At 42.2% G+C, this 26,926-nt stretch overlaps 1 protein-coding gene and 1 non-coding gene across 4 annotated transcripts in view; both read right to left on the bottom strand.

Moving 5' to 3' along the window:
- LPGAT1 (lysophosphatidylglycerol acyltransferase 1) overlaps positions 1 to 26,926 on the bottom strand; it is a 72,071-nt gene that overhangs the window by 36,797 nt on the left and 8,348 nt on the right. Inside the window, exons 1-2 of one of the 3 annotated variants that reach the window (XM_054711390.1) lie at positions 18,784 to 18,854; positions 17,664 to 17,928 (exon numbers count right to left, since the gene is read on the bottom strand). In XM_054711390.1, coding sequence (XP_054567365.1) covers positions 17,664 to 17,901 — 238 coding nt within the window. In that variant the 5' untranslated portion in view covers positions 17,902 to 17,928; positions 18,784 to 18,854. Of the gene's footprint in view, positions 1 to 17,663; positions 17,929 to 18,073; positions 18,111 to 18,783; positions 18,855 to 26,926 lie in introns of those variants that run through there. The other 2 variants (XM_054711392.1, XM_054711391.1) reach the window with 2 other exon arrangements.
- On the bottom strand, positions 23,124 to 23,286 carry LOC114233149 (U1 spliceosomal RNA). Its single transcript, XR_003619292.2, has one exon. It is a non-coding gene; the product is annotated as a U1 spliceosomal RNA (small nuclear RNA).

The following is a 26,926-nucleotide window of genomic DNA, read 5'->3' as shown; positions in this document are numbered from 1 at the left end:
GAGAATACCAACCATTCAACTAAAAGGAGAATACCGACCATTCAACACATGAAAAGTGTGCTAAGTTCTCATGGCATAATGAAAACAGCACGGGCTTTAGCGTAGACCTTCGTAAAAAGGTAGCTCTGTCTCTCGCTAGCTTTATCACCCACCAAAGCTCTATCACCCAAATTATTTAACTTCCACCAGTCTTCGTTATATATAATAATGGGGTGGATAGTCCCTTCCTCTGAGGGCTGTTTTCAGAATTTAATAAGAAGCCACGTGAAAGCACTTGCTAAAAGGCCTGGTGCATCAAGTACTCAATCAAAGTAAGTTAAGGTACTCTTCTCACTGGAGGCATTATCGGTTATCTATGGTTTGCACAGAACTCAGTCTCCTTGCTACAGAATGAAGCAGAAAGGTGTGGGAAATTCCCTCAGGCTTTCCTCCTGCTTTTTAATTTTTTTCTCCAATTGCTGTTAGGGAGAGGTGGGGGAGATAAGAGATCAATCAAAGGACTTGTATGCATGCATATAAGCATAACCAACGGATGCAAAACTTGGGGGGGGGGTGAGGGCATATATGGGAGTGGGGTGGGGGGTGGCAATGGTATGATATGTATACATATAATACCTTAATAAAAAATAAAAAATAAAAAAAATAAAAAAAAAAAGGTGTGGGAAAGGCTTTTCTTTTCTTTTAACAGTAAGTCTTATCAGAAGATAAACAGTTCCTAAAGGAATCAGGAAAACTAACTCAGAAAGCCAACTATAAACTGAAGTATCTAAGGTCACAACAAGAAAACATCATTTCAAGATTGGTATTAATTAATAGGATGATGAATGTAAGAACATGACACAGGGGAGAGAAGAGAAAGACCAGATACTTAGAATACACTATGGGTGTAAGGTTCTCACTGAGCACGGAGTTCAAACCCAGAGTCCATAAGGTCCATATATGAACTTCAGAGAGTTATAAGCCCCTTGAAATTGTAAAGTTGTCAGCATGTGCAAAGATGCTGTGGTAAGCCAAAAACTACATGGCACCTCTACCCACAAGACGTCCATGTCAAATCCCCGGAACTTGTGAATGTTACTTTATATGGTAATATATGTGATTAAATTAAGGATCTTGAGAGGAGGAGCTTATTATGGATTATGTGGATGGGTCCAAAATCAATGACAAGTGTCCTTATAAGAGACACACCAAATAGAGGAGGGGTAATGTGACTCCAGAGATAGACTGGAGTGATGCAGCCACAAGCCCAGGAAAGCTGTAGCTACGAGAAGCTGGAAGAGGCAAAGCATTTCCCCCGAGAGCCGCTGGCAGGATTGCTGACACCTTGACTTGAATTTTGGGTCTCCAGAAATATGAGAGAATAAATTTCTGTTGTTTTAATCACTTCTGTAGTAATGTGTTATGGAAGTCATAGGAAATCAATACAGGTGCACTTTTCGGGGGCGGGGGGGGGGGCATAACTTTCATCTGATTCTAAAGAGATTCTTATGAATCCCAAAAGGTAAAACTACCATTGTAAAGGATAAAGAAAAACTGTCTATCAACAAAGGAACTAGAAAACTTTTTCAAAACCTGCAGAACAAGATGTTACTTAGATAAGATCCCATAGTTCATAAATGTTGAAATAAAAAACTAATAAGCTATCCTTTGACATCTAATCCAAAATTCACTGCATTAACTCCTGGAGTTCAACTCTATGAGTGCACTAAAAGGCAATGATTCCCAAACAACTAAAAAGCTTGTTTAAAATATGGGCTCCCAGATTCCATCCAGATGGACTGATTCGGAATCTCTAGGGCAGAGGACTTAAAGAGCCTCTGGTAATTCAGATGTGCAGACAAAGTGACACTACGATTATAAAGCAGAGGTCAGTAAACTTTTTCTATAAAGGGTCAGATTAAGAGGCAAGATGGAGGATATCAGATAGGTATTTACGTAACAAATTTGTTTTCCAACCAATTTCCAAAAATCATATTGACCAAATTCAAAATATAAAAATAATTGAATATAGTAGTCTCCCCCTAATCCATGGGGGATACATTCCAAGACCCCCGGTGAATGCCTGAAACCATAGATAGTACCAAACCCTATATGTACGGTTGTTACCTATACATACATAGTTATGATAAAGCTTGATTTAGAAATTAAGCACAGTAAGAGATTAACAACTATCTGGCCTCAGTCAGGGTGTGTGCAGAAGGCAACCAATCAATGCATCTCTCTCACATCCATTTTTCTCTCTCCCTCTTCCCTCCCTTCCACTCTCTCTAAAAAATCAAAGGAAAAAAATATCCTCTGGTGAGGATTAACAACAACCACAACAAAAGTTATGTGAATGTAGCCATTATTAATAATACAAGGGGGACGTGAAAATTAGCACTGTGATAGGACAACCGTCAATCTGATAACTGAGACGGCTACTAAGTGACTAACTGGCAGTTAGTTGGGTTATACACAGCATGGATACACTGGACAGAGATGACTTATATCAGGAAGATGCAAGATTCCATCACGCTACTCAGAATATTGTGCAATTTAAAACTTATTAATTGTTTATTTCTGGAACTTCCATTTAATATTTTTAGACTGTGGTTGACAGCGGGTAACTGAAACCACAGAGAGTGAAACCGTGAAAGCAAAACCGTGGAGAAGGGTGGACTATGTACAGCTTTCTACAGTACAGGTCTACTAGAGAAGATGGAATTCTTTTGGGGAGAGAGAACATTTCACTTAACTGGGGTTCAAAGTTAGTGTTTCCTATCATCAAATGGTTCAAAAATGGTGATCTGTAAAAACCTCCAGAACTGGAGAAGATTTACAAAACAAATAGGCAGTGGGCGGGATTTGGCCCAAGGGCCACAACTTACCAACCGCTGTAGAAAGGTATTTAAAAAAAAAAAAAGGAAGAACAACTCCTGCCCTTAAGTGATTGACAAGTTAAACAGACAGGAACAGCAAAGGTAAAACAAGAGTGAAAAACAGGAAGCAATTTTTTTATGAATGTTTTGTCATAAAGCAATGAGTCTTAACCATTTCAATTATGAACAGTGTTTTTAATGTCCAAATCTGTATCAGACATCTACAATAGCAGTTCTTTTAGCATTGAGTGAAAATATCTACAACTAAAAGCAACTATAAAGTCTATAATGCTTTTAAGAGATTTCTTATTAATCAAACGAGCAGCTACTTATATTTGAAAAATATTAACATATATTTATAACACATAATTTATTCATCCACAGATGACATTTCATATGTACATAGATAGATTCCTGACCCTCTGAAGAACTATGGAGCACTACAAGAAATCACAGCCCAGCCCTAGCCGTTTTGGCTCAGTGGACAGAGCATCGGCCTACAGACTGAAGGGTCCCAGGTTCAATTCTAGCCAAGGGCACATGACTGGGTTGCGGGCTCAGTCCCCAGTAGGGGGTGTGCAGAAGGCAGCCGATTAATGATTCTCTCTCATCATTGATGTTTCTCGCTCTCTATCTCTCTCCCTTCCTCTCTGAAATCAATAAAAATATACTTTAAAAAAGAAAGAAAATAAAGCAATCACAGCCCAAAGGTTAGGAACCACAATTATAGAGTAGATGCCAAAGAGGTTCAGAAAGAAGGAAAGAGAAGAAACTGAAGGAGTGGAGAGTGATATCAAAGGGTTAGATAAGTAGGTAGGAATTTTCAGAGAAACGGAAGAAAAGATCTTAGGGAGAGGAAGAATATCAGAGAAAAAATGCAGAGGGGCTGAGGGGGAGCAGCCTTACTAAGTAAGAGTTCAGAATCGGAGCAAATTGTGCAGGCGCCGCCTGCCTCCGCCACCAGGGCCAACATTTAAGTGCTCTCTTGCCCTGATAAGTGTTAGTTATCTCATTAAATCTTCACTAAGAATAGTTCCCTAAATACTTTAGTCATGTAAGTGTCCCCAGTTTCATCAGGTACAACTCCAAGTGGTTCGACATCTCGACTTTCCCATCTTAAAAATAAAAAAAATGTAAAAAGCCTTCTCTTGACTTAATTTCTCTCCTGCAACTATCACCCTCTATTCCTTCAGAGCCAAACTTCTGGAAAGTCATACGTTCATGTCTGCATTTTATCTTCTCCCATTCATCATTTATCTCCAACCCACTCCAATCTAATTTCCACTTCTACCACCTCAATGAAGCTGCTCTCGCCAAATGCAACAAAGGGTAAGTCAGCTCTCATCCTACAAAACAAACTCTCAGCAGCATTCATCAGACCGCCGCCCTGACACACAACTGACTTCTGACATCACATTCTTAGGGCAGGCATTCCTTCTACTTCTCCACTGTTCCTTCTTAAGACTCCCCCATCCTCCAAATGTCGGAATCCTCTGAGTTTGATCCTGGGCCTCTAATCACTCAGCACATACAATCTCCCTAGGTGATCTCATCCATCTCCATGGCTTTAAATACTATTGGTAATTTCCCAGTCTCCTTTTCTGACTCAGGTTTCTCTTCTGAGTTCCAGACTTCATACCCATATGTTTACTTCAGAGCTCCACTTAGATGCTTCTCAGCTATCCTATGCTAAATTTGTATCTTTCCTCTCCATGTTACTCCTCTGGGCTTCCCTAACCACCCAGCAGCTCATACCAGAAACCTCATGGTCATCCTTGTCACCTACCCTTCTGTAACAGAATGAAATGCTGGGCCTCTGTGTTTCCATTTATGCAAGCCTAATTTGTTCCCATGGCCTTCAGGTTAATAGCTTCTTGCATATAGACATGCTAATCATTAGAGCAATTCTGCTTGCAGCTTGAGTTTTACAATAACAGCCCCTTACCACAAGGTGCCTCTCCCAAGGAGATGAAGGGAATATGTACAAAAATAATGATTATGTATCAAAGACTTGCAGGAAACTCATGACCAGACTCATATCAACTTGAGTCAACAGACTAAGAACAAAGAAGGTTCACAATCTTCCTCAGACCCCTGCTGACGCCCAACTGTTTGCAGATGGCAAGCACCGCTTGCCCCTCCCCTTTACCCTTTCCTTGACATAAAAGAAGCCTAAACTCTGTACTTTCTTAAGATGGATTTGAAGCACCACTACGTCTCCCCCCATCTTCTCAGCTGGTGCCTTCTTGGTCAATAAACTTTTCCATATGCCAAACTCGGACATTTTGAGTTTTGGTCTTTCGAAGTGTCGGGTACACTGACTTGGGTCTGGTAAGACTTCTATTGCATGCTCTATGTCCAATCCCTCAGCTAGTTCCTACAATTTTCCTCCTACAAAACTGTTCCATTAGTTCACTTACTTCCATCTCCACTGCCATCACCAGTGGTCGGCAAACTCATTAGTCAACAGAGCCAAATATCAACAGTACAACGATTGAAATTTCTTTTGAGAGCCAAATTTTTTAAACTTAAACTTCTTCTAAAGCCACTTCTTCAAAACAGACTCGCCCAGGCCGTGGTATTTTGTGGAAGAGCCACACTCAAGGGGCCAAAGAGCCGCATGTGGCTCGCAAGCCGCAGTTTGCCGACCACAGACCTAGACCAAGCAACTATCACCTCACCTGTCTAAGGTGACCATTTTCCAGAGGGTATCCCTTGCACACTCTCAATTCTCTCTGATCCATTTCCACGAAGTTCGCAGAGTATAGAATTACAAATATGAATTTGATCTCACGATCCCCTTACTTAAAATCATTGAATGGTTTCCTCTTAGTATAAATTTCAAAATCCTTAATATGCACTTTAAAAGCCTCAATGGATTTGGCCTTATCAACTCCCCATCACAACCACCCTACTCCTCTCCTCATTCACTCCATACTGCAGTCAATCTAGCCTTCCCTTGTTCCTCAAACATGACAAATCTCTTTCATCCTCTGTATACTCTGCCCCTTACCCAGCATCACCTGGTCAACTCCTACTTATTCCTTAGTTCTATCTCAATACCACTTTCTCAAGGAGGCATTCCTCCCTGACACCACTCATTTCCAGATTAAGCCCTCTGTTACTTAATTGCATAGCCCCTATACTTGTTCTTCGTAGCCCTTCTCACAGTTGTGATTATGTGGTTATCATGTGACTCCTGTTGTCTCCCACACAAAACAGCCAACTACAGAAACACAGGAGCTGTGCTGTTTTGTCACTGTTCTCCCACCACCAGCACAGGGCTTGACAGAGAAGGCACTCAAATATTATTAGAATAGGTGACTGAATCAATTAGAAGACAGTTAAACATAAATTGCTCTGAAGCATTTCATAATGATGAAACTGAGGCTCAGAGGAGTTACTTAACTAGCTCAAAGTTATACAACTAGTAAGTGGTGGTGGCAGGACCCAAACTCATATTAACTCAATAGTCAATTTTTAAAAATATATCATATTATCTCTAATATCATATTTAACTTAGCAGTATCTATTCTTCATTAAAAATACAACATCTTTATATAAGTGTTTCGGGCTTAAAATGGTTTTAAATGATTATTTCAGTTTTAAAATAAATGCCCAATTCAGTCTCTCATGTACAAAAATCAATTCTATCCCACTCACAAAAGCAGCCTGCCACTCATTAAAAATGACCCTTGTTCCTTATCCATGTAATCTATACTTTATTCTACAAAATAAATGTAGCTTCCAGTTAATTTTCATCTCTGGAAGGACCTCAATTAACTTTAAAAAATGGAACCATCACATTAGGGGAAAATGTGCATATTGATTTCCATTTTCTAGAAAACTTTTTGCAGGTCTCTTTTGGAAACATATTTCATAGTAAACTTAACTATTCCCCAAGCCATCCATCAAAATAAAATCTATGCCAAAAATCCTTTTGGTAGAAATTAGTCTAAATCACATTCTCTAGCACAGTATTTTACAAATTAATAACTTTGCTAACTGGCAGTAGGCAGTCAATAAACATTTGGTTGATCAATCACACAAGATACTCCTACAACTAATGTTCTATTTTCTTGAGAAAGCAAATATTGTTATTAACAATAACTCCTAGTGAAACACATAACTAGTAAGCATTTCTTCAACATAGAGGTAGGAAGGGGTTATTTAACCCATTATAAATATTTTTTTAAAAAACTATTGTCAGTGAACATTTTTAAATCCAAAATAAAGTTAAATTAGGATTTCTAATTCATGACCTAATTATTATTGAAGTCATAATATATAACAAAATATATTGCATGAGAATATCATGACTTTTTAAAGAATTAAAATACAACAAAGTATACTTAACACTCAAAACTTATTACAACACTATAGTAATAAAAATAGTGTGGTGCTGGCATAAAGAGAGAAATATACAATCAAAGAAATAGAATTAAGAGTCCAGAAATAAACCCATATGGCCAACTGATTTTTAACAAGAGTACCAAGATCACTCAATGTGGAAAGAATAATTTTTTCAACAAACTATGCTAGGACAACTGGATAGTCTCATGCAAAAGAAGGGAGTTTGGACCTCTACCATATGCCAGAGAGAAAAATTAACGCAAAATGGATCAGAGACTTAAATATAAAAGCTAAACTCTTCAAAGAAAACGTAAGTGTAAATCTTCATGAACTTGGTTGGATTAGGCAACAGTTTCCTAGATATGACATCAAAAGCATAAGTAACCCAAGGAAAAATAGATGTGGTATAGATACGGAAAAATAGATACTGAAGATAGAATCTTGTAATTCAACTAGAGGCCCAGTGCATGAATTTGTGCACAGGTGGGGTCCCGAGGAGGAGGGGCGCCAGAATGCAACTGGCCCTCCAGGTGGGCGGTGGGACGCCCTTGCCGCCCAGGATCTAGATCCGACCTGCTGACATTCATGCTGGTTGTCGGGAGCCACCTGGCATCCGCTTTTATATTGTTTCTTCCTTGCTGAGTGTCTAGGGAGGGGAAGCGGCTGCGGTGCCCGAGGCCAACTTCCAGGAGGCCAGCAGCACGGTCAGGATCATGCCCAGTGCTGATCCATCGGTACCTGGCCCATTCTCTGGAGATTGGACCTGCAGGACTACTGAGGGAGTGAGTGGCTGCTGACCGGGTTAGTGGGCCGCCAGGACGGGTCTGTCAGCTGAGCAGCACTCCCGCTGTGGGAGCACACTGACCACCAGGGGGCAGCTCCTGCGATGAGCATCTGCCCCCTGGTGGTCAGTGTGCATCATAGCGACCAGTCGTTCCAGTCGTTCCAGTCATTCGGTCACTTGGGCTTTTATATATATATATATCATAAAAAGACAAACAAGCAGACCTGGCTGGTGTGCTCAGTTGGTTAAACATTGTCCCATGCACCTAGGGGTCGCCAGTTCGATTCCTGGTCAGGGCACATGCCCAGCTTGCAGGCTCAATCCCCAGTAGGGGGTGTGCAGGAGGCAACCCATAGATGTTTCTCTTTCATGGATGTTTCTCTCTCTCTCCCTTTTTCTCTCTCTCTCAAATCACATTTTTAAAAAAGACAAGCAACCTCATTTAAAAATGGCAAAGGATTTTAACACATTGCAGACGAGTAGTTTTATTGCTAGCTTTACCCAGTGGCCAGATAAGTTTCTACTGAACGAGTACAAAAAATGTTTTACATAAATGTTAAAGGCATGCCTTAAAATTAAATACCCATTGCATTTTGAAGTTATTACATGTTCTTACAAGCTAATATCTTTTTAAAGTATGATACTTTGTAAAACACTGTAATATGAAAACACGAGAATTCTCGTGATCCGTCCGTGATTTAATAGACATTTCTCCAGAGGTACAAATGGCTAATAATAAGCACATGAAAAGATGCTCAACATCATTAGTCATTAGGGAAATGCAAATCTAAACCACAATGAGCTACCACTTCACTTCCATAGGATGGCCAAATTAAAACTACAAAAACCCAGAAAATAAGTATTAGTGAGGATGTAGAGAAATTGGAACTCTTCTAAATTGGGAATGTATAATGGGACAGCTGCTATGGAAAACAGTTTGGCAACTCCTCAAAAAGTTAAACATAGAATTATCATATGACCCAGCAATTTGACTCCTAGGTCCAAGAGAATTAAAAACATATGCTCAAACAACTATATGCCAACAAGCTGGACAATATGAATGAAATAGACAAATTCCTAGAAAAATACAAACTCCCAAAACGAAATCAGGAAGAATAAAAAAACCTGAATAGGCCAATAACAATTGATGAAATAGAAGCAATCATCAAAAAACTCCCACCAAACAAAAGCCGAGGCCCGGATAGCTAAACAGGGGAGTTTTATCAAACATTCAAAGAAGAATTAACATCTATACACCTCAAACTATTTCAGAACATCCAAGAGGAAGGAACACTTCCAAACTCTTTTTATGAGGCCAGCATTATCCTAATTCCTAAATCAGATAAAGACACTACAAAGAAAGAGAATTACAGACCAATATCCCTGATGAACATAGATGCCAAAATCCTCAACAAAATATTAGCAAATCACACCCAACAATATATTAAAAAGACCATACACCATGATCAAGTGGGATTTATTCCAGGGATGCAAGGGTGGTACAATATTTGCAAATCAATAAATATGACACATCACATAAACAAGTTGAAAGACAAAAATCACATGATCATATCGATAGACGCAGAACACACATTCAACAAAATCCAACACCCATTTTTGATAAAAACTCTCAGCAAAGTGGGAATAGAGGGAGCATATCTCAACATGATAAAGGCCACATATGACAAACCTACAGCCAATGGGCAAAAACTAAAACCATTTCCCCTAAGAGCAGGAACAAGACAGGGATGCCCACTTTCACCACTCCTGTTCGACATAGTTCTGGAAGTGCTAGCCATAGCGATCAGACAAGAAGAAATAAAAGGCATCCAAATTGGAAAGAAGAAGTAAAACTGTCATTATTCACAATGACATGATATGGTACATAGAAAACCCCACAGACTCCATCAAAAAACTACTAGACTTAATAAATGAATTCAGCAATGTAGCAGATACAAAATTAACACCCAGAAATCTATCGCTTTTTTTATACACCAATAATTAACTCACAGAAAGAGAATCTAAAAAAACAATCCCATTTACCATTGCAACAAAAAAACTAAGATACCTAGGAAAAACATATGTTTACACAGAGACTTATACATGAATATTCACAGCAGCATTATTTACAACAGCCAAAATGTGGAAACAAACCAAATTTTCATCAATTGATAAATATATAAACAAAGTGTGGTCTATCCATACAATGAAATATTATTCAGCCATACAAAGGAATGAAAGACTGACATGTTACAATATAGACACACCTTGAGAACATTATGCTAATTCCATGGTCGGCAAACTGCGGCTCGCGAGCCACATGTGGCTCTTTGGCCCCTTGAGTGTGGCTCTTCCACAAAATACCACGGCCTGGGCGAGTCTATTTTGAAGAAGTGGCGTTAAAAGAAGTTTAAGTTTAAAAAATTTGGCTCTCAAAAGAAATTTCAATTGTTGTACTGTTGATATTTGGCTCTGTTGACTAATGAGTTTGCCGACCACTGTGCTAAGTGAAAGAAGCCAGACTCAAAAGACCATATATTGTACGATTCCATTTATATGAAATGTCCAGAATAGGCAAATCCATAGAGACAGAGCATAGATTAGTGGTTGCCAGGGGTTAAAGAGAGGAAGAAATGGGGAGTCACTGCTAATGGGTAAGGGTGTGTGTTTTTTTTGGGGGGGGGGGAAGGGTGATTAAATGTTCTGGAATTAGTGAGTGGGGAGGATGGTTGTATAATCTTGCAAGTATAATAAAGACCACTTAATTGTACATTTTAATATGGTGAATTCTAAGGTGTGTGGATTATATCTCCTTTGGGTAGATGGGCAAAAAACATCAAATCATAAGGAAAAATTCAAGCTGGCTTCACACATCTCCCTGACAACATTTAATGCCAAGAGACATTTTTACAACACCTGTAAGAAAGAAAAAGTAAGCCAAGGATTTTATTGCCTGCTAAGATGTCCTTTGAGTATAAAGCAATTAAAACAAGTTCTGAAAATGTTGTAAAAATAATATTCCTACGTTGTTCTCATGATTCCTTATTAAGAAACTACTAGAGGATGAACTTTAGCCAACTGGGAGAGTCTTCATCAAAAGTGCTTGGGTCAGCACTATATATATTTAACTGAATAATTAAAACTAGACCAGAAGGAGATAAGGGTAATAAAATAAAACATAAATATTATAGGCCATAACAAAATATAAATGCAAGTAACAAAAACTGGAAGGAGGGAGAGAGTGGGCAGGGAGCAGGAAGTATAATAAGCTTACTGATTACCTTGATGTAACAGCTGAGAGTAAATGGATAGCCTTAAAGCTCACAAAGCAAGTAGTGTAAGTATAAGCAGACATAATAGTGCAAATTCAAATATATTGTGAATAAATATTATTGACTATTGACTAAAATGGGTGATGGAAATGAGAAAGAGGAAGAGAGGAGGATTTAAAAAGAATTTTACCTTTGTTTATCGAAAGACAGCTAATAGTTACTATCAATAGAGAACTAAAGCTATCATATAAAGTAACTAAGAAGACAAATATACAAGCCTTACTAAATATCAGAACAATAAAAAAGCAAAGAAAAACAGACTATACAGTGAAAGACTTAAAATTTATATATATAAAAACAGAAAACAAAATAAAAAACAATGACAGAGCACTGATAAAACATATCTGACATATCAATAAATGTAAATGGATTCAACTCATTAAAAGAGATTTTCAAATTGATTTATAACACAAAACCTAATTCCATACTGATTATTAGAGACATATCTAAATCAGTAATTTAAAAAGTTCAAAAACAAAGGATGGGCAAAGATATACCAAGCAAATGTAAACAAAAAGAAAGTAGGAATTGTTTCACCAGCTCTTTATCTGAATCCAGAATCCGAAGTCTTACCTACTACAAATACTGCTTCATAAGCTTTTGTAATACTGCACGTAGGTATGTGTGCATGAATGAATATGTATTTCCAAAAGAAAAGCTATCTAAAATAAATGACTCAATTACATTTCATCTTTGAAATAAAGCCACTTAGCAAATTTGAAGTACCACCAGGCTGCTGAGTTTAAAGCATCTCTATATATATAAAAGCCTAAGCGACCTTTATGACCGAACGACCGGAACGACCAGAACCGACCAGAACCGGTTGACCAGCCACTATAACGCACACTGACCACCCGGGGACAGACGCTCAATGCAGGAGCTGCCCCCTGCTGGTCAGTGCACTCCCACAGCCAACCTGCTGTGGCCCCTCCCCCTGGCTGGCTGGCCAACCTCCCACGCGGCCCCTCCCCCCCCGCCAGCCAACCTCCACGGCCCTTCCCCCCGCCCGCCCAGCCCCCCTGATGGGCCCCGATGGGGGGGGGGGCTGGCCGGCCAACCTCCCGCGGTCCCCCACCCCCCCCCCGCCGGCTGGCCCCCAGATAGGCCTCGATTGCCAGCCAGGCCAAGGGACCCCACCCATGCACAAATTCATGCACCAGGCCTCTAGTTTAGTAATATTTACCTTTAATGGTGTATTTTCTATATAAAAATCAAAACACTGTACTGAAAACTCCTCAGCTGAATTTATGTCAAGATCAGTTTCCAACCTAACATCATACAGTAACTCCTCACTCTAATGAGTCTATCATCAAGCACTCAAAAATTAAAATTCCAGTTGGACTGTTGTTCTCTGTAAGAGTAGAGACTTAAGTAGGATTTTTATCACGTACAGTACACTAAAAATACTTCCATTGAAGCGACATGTTTTTAACTTTTTCCAGAAACCCAGACATAATAGAAGCTCAATAAAGGTGTGTTAAGTTAGCAAATGTGTTATTATAGGATATATATTTATATGTATGTGTGTGAAAAACATGAACAGTTTTGGATTTATATTTGGGGATTGCAATACCTGGGTATCAGACCTTTCAGGAAGGTAAGCAGCTAGAGCACCTCAGCTGGGGCCAAGAAAGAAGGGATCGTTCAACAAACGTGTAGACACTATGGAGCACTCCGTGAGCATCAGGCACCAAGCTGGGCTCCAGGGTTAAAAAGAAGACCACGTCTCCAGTGTGCACAGAGCAGGTAAGGCTCTCACCCCCACCAGTGAGTCAAAGCCAGATCAAGACATCTGCCTCCCAGAGTTGAAAATTGCAGTGTTCTTTCCCCTTGAACAATGCCTTTCAAATGCTGACAGGGCTCACAGTAAAACAATACATTCAGTAGCACTACCTGGTACAGATACACACATTTCTGATCTTTTCTATTTATCTCTATTGTATTTTACTTTTTAAAAATGTTCATCGTGACACACTAAATTGGTTTATGACTCAATCAAAGTGGAAAAATACTGCTCTAGAAGATGTATTTTTTACATTTCTCTAGAATTTGAAGGTCAGATATAATTCCAAATATTTTTTTTCTCACAGGGTGGATTTGTATCCCAGTAAAAAACACTATCAAATAATCAACCCACAAAGACTAACATAGAGCTATGACAGCTGTCACTTGGGGAGTAGGAGGAAGCTAAACCTAATCTCCATCAGCTTTCCCTAAAACCATCCAAGTAAATACCCACTCTAAGAGAAACAGCATTTGCTAAGCAAAAATAGTTTGGTGGCAAGTGCCCCGACAACCCCAGCTCCCTTTCAGCTAGACCAGTGGTCGGCAAACTGTGGCTCGCGAGGCGCGGTTTGCCGCTCTGTTGACGAATGAGTTTGCGGACCACTGAGCTAGACTATGGCCCAAAAGACTCATCCTATATAGAAACTCTGGTGAGTCCAGTTACAATGAATATTTTTTAAACAATTTTGTGTAAGAGACTTTAATTAAATGTGTTTGGATGGGGAACAATGAATTTATTAAAATAAGTGAATGAGAATCAAAATAAACTATTTTAAAATAAACACATTTTGTTTTTAAAAATTCTCTCTGAAATTTGCCAGTGTTCACTTAAGTTGAAGGGAGAGACGTGTACTGATTTATCACAGATCTGAATAAAGCATGAAGAAGTGGATCATTCACTAAGCTAATACCTCTTTTGGTGTGCCCTTGAAATATTAGAGCAAAAGCAGTATACACGTTTTCCTCAACGTGAGGTATTTCTACAGCCTTTCCCACTAAAGGAAATGCAGTACCAACAAGCATCACTACTTAGTCTCAAGCTAGATATGAACAAAACAAACCCCAATGTCTTCAGAGATCTTTTAAGAACGGTGTTCCCCTCATGCCCTGGCCTGGAAGCACAGGTGATTAGAGTGATACCCAGTTGGTAGGGGCACACGCCTGGGTTGCAGGCTACATCCCTGGTGGGGGTGGCCGATCCCTGATTCTCTCATCACTGGTGTTTCTCTCTCTCTCTCTCTTCTTCTCCCTCTAAAAATTTAATAAAAACAGATAAAAAATAAATGTAAATAAATAAATAAATAAAACTGTGTTCCCCTAATAAGACATAAAGTCAGAAACCAGCAGAAAGGCCAGAAAAAACGCTTTTCATCTTCTTTGTCTTCTCCAGCTCTGAGAAGTCAAATGAAATACAAAAATGTTCATTCAGCTTCATTCCCCATCCAAGAAGCACGTCTGAGTTTAAAGGACATAGTTTAGTGACATTTGCCTCAAATTAAAAGATAATTGTATAAAACTTGAATAAATCTTTGGGCCTTTCCTAAAAGAAACCTATTTAGAACAATGTTTAGAAAAGTATTCTTTATAAAGATAAAATGCCTTTTTCCTAAGAAAAAGGAGAAAGCCATGCTGACTATTCATTAGCTCTGTCCAACAAAACTTTCTGTGATGATGCAAATGTTATACATCTGCACTGTCCGATACAGTAGCCACTAGAGACCTAGTACGGAGCACTTGAAATATGGTTGGTGTGACTGAGAAACTAAATTTTAATTCATTTTAATTAATTTAATTTAAATAGCCACAGAGGCTAGAAGCTACCATATAGGGCAGTGTAGGATTGATAAGCAATAAAAGCTGTGTAATCGACTTGTCTTAGATAGAATACCACATTTTGAAAAAATGATACTCTAAACCAATATTCACTTTTCAGCTTCCTAATTAATATTTAATTAATTCATATTTAAGGTTTCCTCGGAAGTGGTTTTTCGACAAAGTTTGGCAATTTTTATTCTACGACATGAACAGACTAGACCTGCTGAGAAGAATTCCTTTAACAGGGTTCAATTTTCCATCTGTGAAATTTCAGCTGAGTTTCAGAAAGGGGGGAAAAAAACAAAACTTAAGTCCATCCTCCTCTTGATACAAAAGGAAGAAATGAAACATAAATTCATACAAAGGGTTATTATGACCTCCTAGACTTGTGATTTTTCAACCAGTGAGCGAGCGAGGGCAGGCACACTGGTGTGCCACAAGAATTTTTACAACATGCAGTAGCTGACTATTTAGTCAGGGGCACTGATTTCTTTACCCTTATATTGTCAAATTTAAAAAATTACAACAATAGCTGTCCATTGTGAATAAGTCAAAATTATATCTTTTTTTTTTTTATCAGATTGGCCAAAAAAAAAGTAACATTTTTTGGTGTGCTGCAGAATTTTAGTAATTAGTTTATGTGTGCCATGAGATGACAAAGGTTGAAAATTGCTGTCCTAGATGCTTTTATGGGTACATCTGCCCATCAATCCCTGCTTATGTTTGCTTTAGACCCAGTTGCAGCTTTCAACGAATGTCATTCCTACATTTGTTTGACCTCTGAACTGTGCGCTGTTATGATCAAACCATGACCAGACCCTCTAAAAGTATTCTACCTATAGAAAAACCACTTAAAATAAGCACACTAAAATATTCTACTCTTAAATGAGACAAACTGACCAAATGACCAAAATGCAGTAGCCTGAAGAGAGCAAATGCTTCAGAGACTAAAATATGCAGATCATGTCAAGACCAAGCAGGTGGCCAAAGAAACTGTGCAGTTCCATAGACAGCAAGGAAGAGACAACCCCAAGAAAACATGCTTAAAAATACACTGCAGCCCTGCCGTGGCCACAGGATACCTGACTTAAACTTCGAGCAGCATTACAATTGCACTCCTTACAATCTCAAGGTCAATGCCAAATTTTTTTTTTTTCAGTTTCTCACCATGCTAACACTTATACACAAATATACCGCACACACAAGCACACGCGTTTCAGTAATTTCATCGTGTTTAAGTAGAATGAACTTCTAGAATTTACATCTAAAAACACGATCGACTCATTTTAAAAAAGCAACTTAAGTATACCATGCAAAGAACAAAGCCACTAGTACCATATAGGATATCTGGGGAAGCACAAGCTCTATACAGCAAAGCAATTCTAAAACAGCAGTGCAGTTCAGGTACATATTCAGCTCTACAGATGAGAACTTCATTTTTTGTCTATCGCCCCTACTGCTACCACGAGGTCCTATAAATAAGGACTAGAAGCTCACCTGCTATATCCAAAAAGCATTAGGATCTCAACAGAACACATGACAAGGAAGCAATGCATATAATACCAGGGACTTTGGGGTTTCCAGGATCATAAATGGCATTGCCAGGAGGAGAAAAGGCCTCATCTGGGGCAAACTGAGAGCACTCTGACCTAGCAGGAGTCTGTTAGACTCCATAAAAGCTGGGTGCTGTCAGTCCTTTTCTCACGTGTCTGGACAAAATCTGCAGGTGCAGCCTGGGCAGGAAAGAGGGAGACAGAGCATTTAAAACGGGGAACTGCTGTGCTGTTGGAGCCTGAGAGTACCTTCCTCACTCTGCCAAGCTCCAGATTCCACTCACCCACACCCTCTACAGGAGCCCATCAGTTATAAAAATCTAAAAGCCTCAATAGTCTGAGACAAGTGCTAAGAAACCTCAATGCTTTTTTCTCATCATCCTAATTCTTAGGGGGAAAAAAAGTCCAATCAACATACTACACAATCCAGAATTTTCATCAGTGAGGCACAAGTTCTCAAAGCACAGAAGGCCTCAAAGCAGAAAACAAAGCCTACTTCTCATCTAGTTCTCTAAAAGTCCACTTCAGAACAGCACTGGTCCTGCTTCCCAAAATGCAAGGTAAAGGCAGAAGTTAAAATGTGCTTAAAGACATTCAGAAGATAAATGAGCTTAACATATGTTAACCTTAACCTTTACATTTAATGTTCCGATACAGATTTATGAGATAAAACAGAGATTCTAGTAAGCAAAAGAAACATGCATAACAGAAACGAGTCATTTTTTTGTTTGGCTTAAAATATTAACAGTACAATATTACATTAAATGAAAAAACCATATTAAACTATCTTAACACAAATATGGCTCAGTCCTTTTTCTAAATGCCCACTGTCTATGAGCTAAATATCTTACCTCTTCATTTTATAAGCCTTCAAATGCTATATAACCCACTCCTATTTCTCTAAGAGAGCTTTTGCAGACCGGTTTTACTAAGTGTCAATCACATAAATAACATGTTACTGAAGGAATTTATCGACATATAGTTGTGAAATTATACTTCTGAAACTATCCTTATTAATTGGGATTCTAAAGGAAAAAAACCCCTCAGAATTGTTTTCTATTTATTTTCCAATAGTCAAAGCATAAAAACATCGGCAACCCAAAGTATAAACATATATTGAATCATGGCTCCTGAACTAAGCAAAACATTACATACGTAAAAAGAAAAGTGCTCTCCCGCTTACCTGTATAGCCAGCGTACCATCCCCAAGAAGCCACCATGCCTAGAAGCCATTTGTACATGATTCCTTCAATGTACCAGAAGCTCTTACTGTCCAGCACGCGGAGGGGCTGGAGTACAATCACATAGAAGACGTAGGATGAAATTGCAACCAGGTTGTTGGCAACCATGAAGGCAAACCTCATCAGGGCTTTCACCAGGATCCAGCCCAGCCACGGGGCTTGTTCCAAAGTCACAGCCATTCTCACGTGGGAGTCCGTCCTGTCTGTCTGAGGTGAAAGGAAAAATGCATTTTTTTTAAAAAAGGCACAGGGGTTAAAACACATCTAAATAGTCCCACCCACAGAGAAATCGTCTCCAGCACAAAAAAAAAAAAGAAAGAAAAGAAAAGAAAATCAGGGATCTAAGGAGTACCTCGGTGATCTCTCCGGGAAATTCCAGAGAGGGGGGCCGAGAGCGAGGGAGGAGGAGGAGGAGCCGCACAAGGTCAAGGGAGCTGTTCACAGAGGCGCAGGGTATGTCATAATATATTTAGCAAAGGAGAGAGCCGTGCCCGCGAGCCGGTGGCCGTCCCCGCGCCGCGCCTCACTGCAGTGATCGGTTGGACACGAAGACGAGCAGACCCACTTGCTCCAGACACCCTCCGTGTCTCCACACCGAGGACACGAGTGGCAAGGAGGCTGACACCTCTCGATCAGATTTCCCGGGTTCCGGGAACCTGGTACCCTCTCCAACACCATTCATGCACCGATTCAGTCCTGCCCAGGGTCTCTCGCGTTAGCAAAAAAAAGAGTAAAAAAACGCTCATTTGCGCAAAGGGGGCTTTTGTTTTCCTTGTTAAGAAAGGAGGGGGGGGCGCTAGAAAAGGGGCAGAAAGGTGAGAGAAAGAAAGTGGGGGGCTAATGAAGCGAAGAGGAAGGACAGGAGGAGGGGAAGGCGACTCGGAGGGTACAGGGATGGAGGGGATGAAGGCTCCGAGCAGAGAGGGCCGGGAGCGGGGGAGGATGAAAAGGAGCGGGGAGGCAGGGGCGACTGCGCCCGGCTGGCGGGTGGAGCCCGCAGCGGTTTCCGCGGGTGGGGAACGGGGATCGGGGCGGCGGTCTCGGCCCGCGCGCCCGGCTCACCTCGGCGTGCGCGGCCGGCGGGCGCTGGAGCGCGGGGGCGAGCGGGGCCGGGGACCGGCGGCCCTGGGGGCGCGAGTGCGCGGCGGCGGCGGCGGCGGCGGCGGCGGCGTGTGTCCCCGGGCGAGGGGTCGCGGTCATGGACACGGCGGCGGCCCAGGCGCGGCGCGAGCGGGCGCCCTACTGCCCTCGCGGCTGCCTGCGGACAGAGGGACGGCGGGGACTCAGAGGCCGGACCTGTCACCGGGGCGGGTCCCGGTCCCGGGGAGGCGGGCGGACGCCCCGCGCTCCCGCCTCCTCCTCGGGGCCTACCGCGCCCTAAGTCCCTCGTGCTGCCGCCGCCGCCGCCGCCTCCCGGCCGCACGACACCCTTTCTCCACCCCCCAGCGCCTCCCCGGGCCTGCACCCGCCGAGCCCGGCTACCTCGGGCTGGCCGAGCCCCCACCCGGGCTGCGGGAGCCGGAGGAGCCGGAAGAATGCATGGCCGGCGGCGCGGCCGGCGGAAGGAGGCGGCGGCGCGCCCCGGCCCCGCTCCGGCTGCGGCGCGGCCCGCGCCCGTCCCTGGCGGCGCGGAGACTCGGTCCCCGCGGCCCGATCGCGTTCGCCGGCTGGTGGGGAAGGGAGGCGGGAGGAAGCGGCGGGAGCCGGACTGCGGCGCCGCCGCCCCCAGAGCGCCCTCTAATGAAGGCGCCGCCGCCGCCGCCGGCCCGCTTGGCCCGCCGCCGCCGCGCCCCCGAGCCCGCTGGTCCCAGGGTCAAGGCCCGTGGGGCCGCCTGGCCTCAGGCCGAGACCGTGCCGAGGCCGGGACGGAGGAGAAGGGCCGCCCGCGAAAGGCTAGGAAGGAGCCCCGTCCTTACGCCACACGAGGGGCGCGTGGGTCCAAGCCGAGAGCCCCTTTCAGCCCCGACCGCCGCCTCTCATTGTTAGGGCCCCTCGGACAGCGGCCGCGGCCAACCCGGAGGCTGTGTCCTGGAGGAGCGGACGCGTCCTCTCTCCCCTCCGGCCTCGGGAAGCCCAGTGGCTCTCGGGGCTTTGCTTCGGAACCTCTCCAGACGATGAAGGTCCAGAGTTTAAAATCAATGTACTTCCAGTGCCAGAATTCCTGTTTCTGGAAAGCACCCGAAACACAACTGCAATTTGCCATTCATCCTCCCATCCCCACCCGCTCAGGAAAAAAAGAAATCCAGTGGGAATGAGTAGGCTCCACGGAGACACTGACACGCAGTTAGCCCCGGAGGGGAAAGCGCCTGCCCTTAAGCCATCAGAAAGTGTGGCCACAGGTACCCCCTGGACAGGTGGGCACCAGCCGCCTTCTCTGTCAAGGCTGGACCGCCATAGGGACACAGAGAGCTAGCCCGAAGGCCTGCCCGCCTGAACATTCTCCAATGGCCTGTCTACCTTTCAGTTTTTTTAAAAAAATAAACGTGTGGCCCTGACCAGCGTGTCTCAGTGGTTGAGCCTTGACCTATGAACCAGGAAGTCATGGTTCAATTTCCCCTCAGGGCACCTGCCCAAGTTGAGGGGCTCATCCCCAATAGGGGGCGTGCAAGAGGCAGCCATCAATGATTCTTTTTTTTTTTTATCAATGATTCTTATCGTTGATGTTTATCTCTCCCTCTCTCTTCCTCTCTGAAATCAATAAAAAAATATTTTTAAAAGGAAATCAATAAACGTATAAAAGCTTGTGGTAGCCTGCAGTCACATTTGGAGAGGAGGAAGGGGGCAGATTTTACAATTTTCCTAGGGAACTGGCCTATTTAAATCAAAATGTCACCTATCCTGACTACTTTGAAAACGTTTGTCACTGTGTTTGCTTTGGATTCTCAACTATTTCTCTCTTTCTGTAGCTTCAGTTCTCTTTGGTTCACGGATGAGGGGAAGAAAATTCACCTTATGCTATCTGAAAAAAATACTTTCCATTCCCATTCCCTTTGGAAATGAAGAAATACGTGAAAGCACAGAGCCTGGCTGCAGTAATTTACTAGATGCCTTTCCATTTATTATTATTTATTTGTATATGTTATTGCTCTATTTCACTAATATTATATTTACTATACAGGGCTTAAAAAGTCACCAGGCCCCGTCAGAGAAATTTCCATATAAGTTCTACTGATGGATAGCAAAAAGTTAGATATGCTGTTTCTATTGCCTGTATTCCCTCTGAGAATTTAGGTGCCGAGGTAATATCATCTTTAAATAAAGTTCATGATAGAAATATTATATGTACTGTAGATTATTATTTTAAAAGATAACTGAGGCACATATTTCTTCTAAGAACCAAGAGTAAACTCCTCTAAAGATTCCATTTGGTCCACCCTATCCAGCATTCTCCACGTGCTGATAAACCCTGGCTGACACCTGGAGAGATATAATCTACCATGGAATATATACCTGGTTCCTGGACCACAGAGCATCTGCCAGAGTGCCAGACACACCAGCACTTGCTGAGATGGAATTGGTACCAGCCAGGTAGGCCCAGGAAAGAGCCAGAGGTTGGGCAGGACCTTGCACAGTGGATCTCACTCACACTTTAGTGTGAAAAAAAAAAAAAAATCACTTGAGGTGTCTTATGTAAAAGACAGATTCTTGGGCCTCATTTGAAAACTCTAGGTCCAGAGGGGCCTGGGGACCTGCTTTGTAAAAAGCATCATAGGTGTGTTTCTGATACAGGTAATATACAGATGCTGCTTTAAGAGACCCTGACCTGAGGGTATCTTTAGATAATCACATCCTTTTCTAGCCCCTTCATAATTCTTTATCATTTGTCCATATCTGTTCTCATCTGTCCATACCTTAGTTTTCTAGGGCTACCATCACAAAATAGCATGGGCCGGGTGACTTAAACAACAGAAATTTGTTTTCTCACAGTTCTGAAGGCTAGAAGTCTGAGATCAAGGTAGTGGCAGGGTGGTTTCTTCTGAGGCCTCTCTCATTGGCTTGTAGGTGATCATCTTCCCCCTGTGTCATTCACATGATCATCCCTGTGTGTGCGTGTGCCCGGTGTCCGTCTCTCTCTTTGTGTTCTAATCTCTTTTTATAAGAACACCAGTCACACTGGATAAGGGCCCACTCTAATGGCCCCATAGTACTTAATTACGTGCCTTTGTCAAGGCCCTATTTCCAAATGTAGTCACATTCTGAGCTACTGAGGGTCAGGACTTCAATATATAAATTTTAGGGGGACACAATTCACCCATAACATAATCCTACTGTTTAGGCTGCAGCATTTGCCATTTAAGTAGGTCCTGATGGAAGGGACATAGAAGCCCTAATTTTGATTATTTCAGCTATTTTCTTGACTGGCTCCAACCTCACTAGACTTTTCTTAAAGCTAAGCAAAAAAGAGTAAGACATTGTGTTCCAAATGTAGATATGTTTTTTTCTTCTTTCCCCAGGGAGAATGAGGGGGCTTATCTTTTTAACTTCCTTTACCACTGGGGCACATTCAGTTTCAAGATAATTCAGTACCTACAATGGAGAAGAAACTGCATTTTGGGCTAACTTCTTCAGGGAACAATATCACACACAGCTTCTTATATTTCTTCAGCTTATATTTTTTTGCCCTCGCCCCACGTAAGCCGCCTCCTGAGATTTTTTTTCTACAGCTTACTTCTACAACACTTCAGGCAGGCAGATATATGAATGCTCTGAAGGACTGTAGCAGGAAGATTGGGGAGGCCAGTTCCTCAGGGTACACAATATGTAGAATGCAAGGACTTCCCCTCGATGACTAAGTAGCTTCTATCCCCCTACCTTGCTACCTTAGAGCCACGTTTACCAAAACACTAACATTAATTAAGTCAAGAAATTCATATAACACCCCAATAGGAGGAAAAGGAAAACAGACACCCCCACCCCACCCTATAGCCACAGGCGTTAAAGTTTCAGTTTCAAAAGCCCACATTTGAACCACAAAAGGATGGTCCTTTGAAAAAGAAATGTGACTTCTCACATTTCCTGGAGTCTCCAGACACTTTAAAACAATCTAACCACAACACCTTAGAAGGTTTAATTCCACCCATCTGGTCCACAGACACACAACAAATTAAATTGTAACAAGGGAGGAGCTCTCTTGGGCAGAGAAAGAACCCCTGGGCCCTCTCTTCTTCCTAGTGGCAATTATAAAAGCATTTACCTGCCTGTGCTGGTGTCTGCACTAAAGCTCCAATGAACTATGTCCTCCATCAGCAGGGTTGTAAATGTGCAATGATTTGGCACAGGCACCCCACATCATAGAAACAGTTACCGCCTAGAAATTGGCACCCCAAGCCCTAACGGTTTGGCTCAGTGGATAGAATGTCCGCCTGCGGACTGAAGGGTCCCAGGTTCTAGGATACCTTGGTTGCAGGCACATCCCCAGCAGTCCCCCACTACCACAAATTATGCAGTCGAGTTTCCCACATTTGGGGAAATCGCAGGGGTCAGCACATCCGGAGTGCAATGGATAAGCCTCGCCCTGGGAAAACCACCTTCGTGATCATGGTATCTCCCCTGCCAGGTAAGTATATTGACTGCAGTTTTACTTAATTTGTTGTTGTTGTTGTTGTTAACCCTCACCCGGGGATATTTTTCCCATTGATTTTTAGAGAGAGTGGAAGGGAGGGAGAGAGAGAGAAAGATAAATACCGATGTGAGACAGACACATCAATTGCTTGTCTCAGACACATGCCCTGAGATCGAACCCACAACCCAGGCACGTGCCCTTGACCGGAATCGAACCCTAGACTGTGGGTGCACGGGCCGACGCTCTACCACTGAGCCACAATGGCCAGGGCAGACTGCAGGTTTATTGAAACCATTTCAGCAACTTGTCATTAACAAGGTTGGCCCTAAGCAATATTAAATAAACAATTCTCTCTTCTCCTCTGGGCCGCTCTCCTCTTCAACTCATTTCCCCTTTCCCCTTCTTAATACCAAAATGATCCCTAGTTCCCAAAGCGAAGACTCCACTCTCCCAATAGACAACGTTCTAAGCTAGAGCCTTCTCTCTCACCTGTCCAACATTGCATTTCCTTGGCTCAGCCCTGTCCTTCCTGCCTACTGTGGTAAATTAATTCATGCTGAGGTGCTCATAGCTAAAACACCATGTTCCCTCTTCCTAGAGTATGAACATTTTATAAAGAACCTGCTAGTGGAAGATTCTCAGGTACTAGAGTGGATGAGTATTCTTGTAAGATATTTTAGAGAAGGCTATCTCTAAACTCTGCGAGTTTCTCCACGCACAGACCCTGTGAAGGCATGTAGTACATACACCTATGGATAAGAAAAATTCACACTTAAAACTGCATTTTCCTAACCTAAGAACTAAAATAATCACGTTATTCCTGATTATGTTAATAAGAATAGCTGACTTTCAACTTCTAGGCCCTCTTCTCAGTGCTTTACATGCATCAACTCATTCAGTCATCACAAAGACCGTACAGGGACCATATTGTTGCCCGTATTTTACAGATGGGGAGATTAAACCATCTGCCTTAGGTTACTCAGCTAGCAAGTGGCAGGGCGGGGACTTGGTTCCCAGTTCTGAGGCTCCAGAGCCCATGCTGACCACACACACTGCCTCTCCAGGAGAGACTGGTAGAAAAGCTATGCTCCTATATGTACTACTATTTGTAATACTTTAAACAATAAAATTAAATTTAAAAAAAAAAAGAAAAACTATGCTCCACTCAGAGAGATAGGATGCTACTCTTTTCCATTCTCATCTCCTATCACTCCCCCTGGCCCCTCCAGTGCCCCATGCACCTCCCTGCTCAGCTATTCCACTAGTCACACTAATGTACTCACCTTCTTGAAAGGAGGCAGTGGTGCAACTTCACACCTATAAGCTCACGCTTTGTTTGCCCATGCTTTTCCCTTCTCTGTCTATCTGATCATATTCATCCCTCATCCAGGTAAGAGATCAAAAAATCCACACCCCCACTCCTAACCCCACTTTAGAATTCTTTGTGTCTTCCTCCATATGTATGCTTCTGTCACAGTGCTTACTACATTGGAACAAGCCTGGATGTTTTATAGTTCAGGTTGTCTGCTAAGATTAGGGGTTCCACATCACCTATCTTTTTCATTATTGTTTTCCTAGTGTCTAGCTTAGTGCCTTCTATGTGGTAGGAAACAGTTTTAAATTCAATGTTTCACTTAGACTAAATAATTTTTTTTTAGTTGACAATAGAATACTTTGAATGGTGACATCATTATCATCATAATCATCATCATCCAAACCATAACCAGAAGAAAATGTTGCTTATACTTTTTATTTTAAATGTATTTCAGCCTGGCCAGTGTGGCTCAGTGGTTGAACATTGACCAGGATTCTATTTCAATTCCCAGTCAGGGCACATGCCCGGGTTGTGGGCTCTATCTCCAGTGTGGGGTGTGCAGGAGGCAGCCAATCAATGAGTTCTCTCTCATCATTGATGTTTCTATCTCTCTCCCTCTCCCTTCTTCTCTGAACTCAATAAAAATACATTTTTTAAAAATCTTAAAATGTATTTCAATCTTTTAAAAATGATTGTTTTAGTAATATTTGGTGATCAGAAGTACCTCAACGGAATCACTAATTGCACAAAATACTATTCCACCTTTTATTATTAAAATATTTTCCTTCCTCCATTCTCAAGCTATCACCTAACTTTTTAATCCATCCCAGATGATGTGGTCATAGCATTTTCCTTGAAGTACCATTTTGAACATTTTGAGTTTCTTCTGTTCAAGTTTTGACATTGGTTTTCCGTGTCCTAACAAATCAAGTCTGAATGTCTCTATTTGATTTACTTCAATCAGGGCCTTCAATACCGGATTCCTCACTTGTTATTCCAGAGCTTATCAACCAATGGGCCATATACACTGACGTGTCTCAATTAAGTTCACGTGGCAGAGCCTGATGCTTTTAGGTTGCCTCCATTCACCCCACACTATAATTACCATTTTCGTTAAGTTCCATGAAGTTAAAGTCTGGGAAACATTGTCAAATTCTACTTCAATTCTCATTGACTTCTCAACCAGCCTCCTCCACTTTTTCTAAATAAGCATATCCCATAGCTTCATTTTGGCTGTCTCCCTTACCTGGCATGCCATCCTTCCTTCTTTTGGACCGTCTTTCAACAGCCAGGGGAAGTCTGTGTGCTTATCCGAGACTCTGAGTCCCTTCTCTGAGTAATGACCGCATTTATAGAGAGCACCATACTGCCTCAAATTAAGGTGAGACTTCATTCTTCTCTTTCACAGATTCCTTCTGCATGCTTGTTGCAGTGGCTAGCCATAATTAATTGCCCAATTAGGAACCTGCACTTTAAGGAGATCTCAGCATACAAACTGGACAGATTTGAGAAGTTCCAGGTGCACAGTTTCATGGCACTCCACCCAGAATGCAAACAAGTTCCATCTCCTCCATCTCACCTCTTTACCTGCTGGTCCTTCCGTAGCTTCATCCTCTCCATTTCTCTGTCCTTCCAAGCTCCGCCTCTAGTTCAAAGTCAGCTCCACCTTCTTCAGCTGCTCCAGCCCCTTGGAAAAGCTAGGTCTTTTTAAGGTCCTGCGTTTCCCTTAGTTTCTGGACAAAACTGCTCTCCTCACAGTTACTTGAATTCCAACTTGGCAATTTTCTTGGATTCTGTCCACAGATTTTCCCAGCATGGACTTCTTTCTGGAAATAGTATCCAGATGAGCTGCTTTGAACTAGCTTCTTCTCCCTTTCCTCTGCCCTCACCTCCATCCACAGGAGACGCCACTGATTCTCGTGACTTCAGCTTTCTTTCACACCTCCAAGTCCTGCCATTGACTGACAACAAGCTCCTAACTTATTATGGAACCTTATAGCTCATAAATGTCCTATATTTCTGGGTTTTCCCTCAAATAAAAAAAAAAAAACCACAACATTGGATGCCCAGTTGGCATGGCTCAGTGGTTGAGTGTCGACCTATGAACCAGGAGGACACAGTTCTATTCCTGGTCAGGGCACATGCCCAGGTTGTGGGCTGAATCCCAGTGTGGTTCTTTCTCATCATTGAGGTTTCTATATCTCTCTCCCTTCTTCTCTAAAATCAATAAAAATATGTTTTAAAACAACAACACCAGAGTATCTTTGCTCTGGTGTTGAGGTATGGACTTTAGTGATGTTTGATGAGGGAGAAGAATTCCCCCTTAG

This window comes from Eptesicus fuscus, chromosome 22 (assembly GCF_027574615.1).
Source record: "Eptesicus fuscus isolate TK198812 chromosome 22, DD_ASM_mEF_20220401, whole genome shotgun sequence".
Taxonomy (NCBI): Eukaryota; Metazoa; Chordata; class Mammalia; order Chiroptera; family Vespertilionidae; genus Eptesicus; species Eptesicus fuscus.
The sequence above is the reverse complement of the archived record's forward strand: the minus strand, read 5'-3'. Positions and strand labels throughout refer to the sequence as shown.